Source organism: Macrosteles quadrilineatus, unplaced genomic scaffold, assembly GCF_028750875.1.
Source record: "Macrosteles quadrilineatus isolate MER2022 unplaced genomic scaffold, UCM_ALF_1.0 Scaffold_9__3_contigs__length_116548681, whole genome shotgun sequence".
NCBI lineage: Eukaryota > Metazoa > Arthropoda > Insecta > Hemiptera > Cicadellidae > Macrosteles > Macrosteles quadrilineatus.
Genome location: NW_026542602.1, coordinates 8,766,624 through 8,771,263, shown reverse-complemented (window position 1 = coordinate 8,771,263; position 4,640 = coordinate 8,766,624). Strand labels below are relative to the sequence as shown.

General features: G+C 37.0%; 1 protein-coding gene across 1 annotated transcript; it reads right to left on the bottom strand.

Annotated features, from left to right (window-relative positions):
* Nucleotides 1–660: 660 nt before the first annotated feature.
* On the bottom strand, nucleotides 661–4,096 carry LOC129002348 (uncharacterized). Its single transcript, XM_054430084.1, has 4 exons — nucleotides 4,079–4,096; nucleotides 3,011–3,124; nucleotides 1,674–1,852; nucleotides 661–870 (listed from the first exon to the last, which is right to left on the bottom strand). The coding sequence occupies exons 1-4, from the start codon at nucleotides 4,094–4,096 to the stop codon at nucleotides 687–689; spliced, it is 495 nt and encodes a 164-aa protein (XP_054286059.1). The 3' UTR covers nucleotides 661–686.
* Between the last annotated feature and the right edge of the window lie 544 nt (nucleotides 4,097–4,640).

Here is a 4,640-nt window from a genome sequence, read left to right as displayed (position 1 = left end):
TTAAACTGTCATAACCTAACCAAACCAACCAAACTTGCTGATATGAAAAAAAATTGTTGACAAAAAGTTAGTGCTATCAGTGGGATTCGAACCCGGCACCTTCCGATTATCAACCCGACACGCTATCCACTACACCACCAAGGCTCATGACTCAGTTCCGTATCGTTGCGGTAATGGTTGACGTCACGCCATCGGCACGGAGCGGGGGGGGGGGGGGGGGGGGGGGTTCCGATCTGATCCTCGTTCCTCGGAGTTGCACTGACAGTCTAGACGCTTATAACTATTTCCCATACAACCTATCTGAGCTATTGGAAACAGCTGTATTACAGGTATGTAGACCGGAGTATCTTAAAGTAAAAATCAAAATCTATATTCTAAAATCAGTGGGACAAACAGAGTTATACAACATTTGAATGCTACAAAATGTAGTATCATAAGTTCAATGTGTAGTAATGTACACTTTCTAAGCAACAATCACCAAGTTATTATTCACTTTAAGGGCCGTGACCAGAAAGACCCAAGACACCTGTCAAAACACGAATCAAATTCCTGGTAAAAGATTGACCAATGACTCATTAGTTTATTGGATTACAAGTATCGAGAGGCAACTGTAGTTGTGAAACCTAACCCTCACACATTATAGACTCCAAGCCATGCTGGGGGCAAGAACTTTCACAACCAACACGTCACTTGCCAACGGGTGTGAAGACCTCGTAGTCGAGCACGCTAAAGTTGTAGTCACTCATCAGCACTGAGCTGGACGCATTGTCTCCGTCGTAGGAGTGAGGCAGGTTGGAGTAGCTGTCCATGTTGGTGTTACAATTGCTAGCTATCAACAGATCGGCCCCGGCTCCGAATATCGGTCCACAGCTAAAACATTCAGATACTCGTTATGGAGAATGTAATTCTACAGTTTTACAATTTTTTCAGTGAGTCAGCCCAAATTAAAAAAATGCATTTAGATATTGCGAAATTTGAAAACAATGACAATAGACAATAGACAATAGACAATAGACAATAGACAAAATCTTTATTGAAATATTCCTAGAGAACATTCATGCGTCAGGTACATAAAATGTACAGTATGTACGTAAACTATTACAGTAATTTGCAATTACAATTAGAATTTTTTTCTTCTTTTTTTCATGGTAGCTTATTGTTTAAGAATTCATCCTCAGAGTAGAACGGCCGGTCCATAAGCCATGTTGTCAGGTGCTTCTTGAGCAGATTGGGTTGTTCTCTCTTGAGGTGCTCTGGTAGGTTGTTAAAGTACAGAGCACCTTTGTAGGATGGTTTCTTCTCGTACAGACTCAGATGGTGTTGTGGGAGGGAAAAATTGGCGGCATGTCGTGTGTTGTGCTGGTGTATGTCTCTGTGTCTTGGCTGGGCTGTTTTAGTGGTGTGGATAATGACTTCTCTTGATTTGACCATTTGTCTTTGAAAATATAGTAATTTAATTGACAGCTACAAACCACTTTGGGTCAGTAAGAAATACATACAAGACTTCACACACCACCTACACTCATTCTTCCATTTCACAATCAGCTTTAGAATGCCATACTTATGAGGAGGACAAAGAACGATTTAACAAAAAAGGGCTTTGGTGTTTTCTTCAGTTAACTATATAACTGAGCTAAGCTAAAGCTGATTTCTTTGTATGTTTATAGACTTACTCAGGATGGTAGCAGATGGCGAAAGGTTTCTTGACAATGTTGTACTTTGTTGGAGGCAGATCCTGATTATTGGCAAGTGTGAAGAGGAATGCACGATCAGACGGGATGTAGTGACTCTTGGTGTTTGTTTTGCCCCAAGGGACGTCACTAAAGCCTCCACACACCTCGCCGCGGGCTCCCTGCAATGGCAGACACAGAGTTAGAGTATGAGAAGTGAGTGGCAAGGTCTGTGCAAATGAACTCCTCCATTTTTGTAAATAACTTCTTGATCGGCATCGTACGTGTTATTTAATTACCTGAAAGCACAAAAATATGTCAAATAACACTTATAGGTGTTATTTGACGTATTTTTGTGCTTTCAGGTCCTTTTTTGTGACTAACTAAAGAACAAACAGGAGTGCTAAACGGTTAAAATAAATGTCTTGTTTTATGTTTTGACAAAAGCCTGTTGTGTTCTATGGAATAGTAAGAAGGCTTACTAAGGTCAGCATGCTTTCGCATATATTGCTTTGCACCGATTCAGTATTAGTGTTTCATTTAAAAGTAATTAAACAAATTAACACTATAACTGACACAAGTTTAATCTATTTATTAGGTGTGAATGTTAGTTTCCTTTGACAATTATTGGTATAGTTCACCTCTTGCTCATAGATATTTGACAAATCTTGAATCCTCTTTAGTATAAATAACCTCTTAACACGTTCGCTGCGGGCCACTCACCGGTGAGTGCTCTAGTTCCTTTCTGCCACCCTGAACGTGCACCCGTGAGTGGCGATATGGCCTACACATTCCATTCAATTTCTGCGCAGCAGCAAACCGTGAAGAACAGGTAGTTTTATGTCTGCGTTAAGCTAGGAATGGGTGTTTTATTGTTGTGTAAGTTGGTATTAAATTTCCCCGTAAAATCCCTTTCTGTCAATCTTGATTTCGGCAAGTAGTTTTCGGGACAACAAGTTGATTTCAAATCAACTTGTTGTCCCGTCTTTCTCCCTCCAATTAGCAATACAATAGGACTGACTAGTTCCAGACAGTCCTGCTATCTGTGACTGTTTCAGCAAACTACGTAGACTTTCGTCATAATACAGAACATCACCACACGTCATTTACTATTCGTCAGACCGAAATATTTGAAAGCCAGAAAGAAAAACTGCAGAAAGAAACACACATTTAATAAACACTTGGAGCATAAAATTACAAATTTGTCTAAACTTAATATTGGTAAAAAAACCATGAAGATGTCACTTTTTGTTCTCTTTTGTCATTTTTTGCACAGCATTCCATAGGCCATAGAACGTTTTTTTTAATCATAAGAGTGAAATAGGTATATTTTAAGTTACCGTTACAATGACATAGGTCGGAGCAACTCCGTCACACAGCCTGTGGAATGCCTCAGCCGAGTAACCGTGACTCGACGCTCGGTACACCAATCTCCACGTAAAGAGACTGTATATCTCAAAAATCGTTTAAACAATTTTAATCATTTTTATGTAGTATGATCATCATGTTTTAAGCTACCTGAGAAATAAATTGCATTCCCATACCATTGTTATGATGGTTTCTATAAGAGGTAGAAGTTGGGCCTGTTCATTTCTAGGCTACTGACTTGCCGATTTAGTTAAAAATGTATATCTCAAAAATCGTTTAAACGATTTTAATCATTTTTATGTAGTATGATCATAATGTCTTAAGCTACCTGTAAAATAAATTGCATTCCCATACCATTCTTATGACGGTTTCTATAAGAGGTAGAAGTTGGGCCTGTTCATTCCTAGGTTACTGATTGGCCGATATAGTTAAAAATTTATATCTCGAAAACCTTTTACAAGATTTTAATAATTTTTATGTAGTAGGATCATAATGTCTTACTCTAACTGAGAAATAAATTGCATTTCCATACCATGGTTATGATGGAATCTATAAGAGGTAGAAGTTGGGCCTGTTCATTTCTAGGCTACTGACTTGCCGATTCAGTTAAAATTGTATATCTCAAAAATCGTTTAAACGATTTTAATCATTTTTATGTAGTATGATCATAATGTTTTAAGCTACCTGTAAAATAAATTGCATTCCCATACCATTCTTATGACGGTTTCTATAAGAGGTAGAAGTTGGGCCTGTTTATTCCTAGGTTACTAATTGGCCGATATAGTTAAAAATTTATATCTCGAAAACCTTTTACAAGATTTTAATAATTTTTATGTAGTAGGATCATAATGTCTTACTCTAACTGAGAAATAAATTGCATTTCCATACCATGGTTATGATGGAATCTATATGTGGTAGAAGTTGTGCCTGTTCATTTCAAGGCAACTGATCTGCCGATTTAGTTAAGAAAGTATATCTCAAAAATCGTTTAAACAATTTTAATCATTTTTATGTAGTATGATCATCATGTTTTAAGCTACCTGAGAAATAAATTGCATTCCCATACCATTGTTATGATGGTTTCTATAAGAGGTAGAAGTTGGGCCTGTTCATTTCTAGGCTACTGACTTGCCGATTCAGTTAAAATTGTATATCTCAAAAATCGTTTAAACGATTTTAATCATTTTTATGTAGTATGATCATAATGTCTTAAGCTACCTGTAAAATAAATTGCATTCCCATACCATTCTTATGACGGTTTCTATAAGAGGTAGAAGTTGGGCCTGTTCATTCCTAGGTTACTGATTGGCCGATATAGTTAAAAATTTATATCTCGAAAACCTTTTACAAGATTTTAATAATTTTTATGTAGTAGGATCATAATGTCTTACTCTAACTGAGAAATAAATTGCATTTCCATACCATGGTTATGATGGAATCTATAAGAGGTAGAAGTTGGGCCTGTTCATTTCTAGGCTACTGACTTGCCGATTCAGTTAAAATTGTATATCTCAAAAATCGTTTAAACGATTTTAATCATTTTTATGTAGTATGATCATAATGTTTTAAGCTACCTGTAAAATAAATTGCATTCCCATACCA

Excerpts from the sequence above, each read along its gene's own strand:
- LOC129002348 (XM_054430084.1), bottom strand. Across the intron at positions 1,853-3,010 it reads CGACCTATGTCATTGTAACG|GGAGCCCGCGGCGAGGTGTG; the intron begins GTAACTTAAAAT and ends CTGCCATTGCAG. Across the intron at positions 871-1,673 it reads GCCATCTGCTACCATCCTGA|CTGTGGACCGATATTCGGAG; the intron begins GTAAGTCTATAA and ends TGAATGTTTTAG.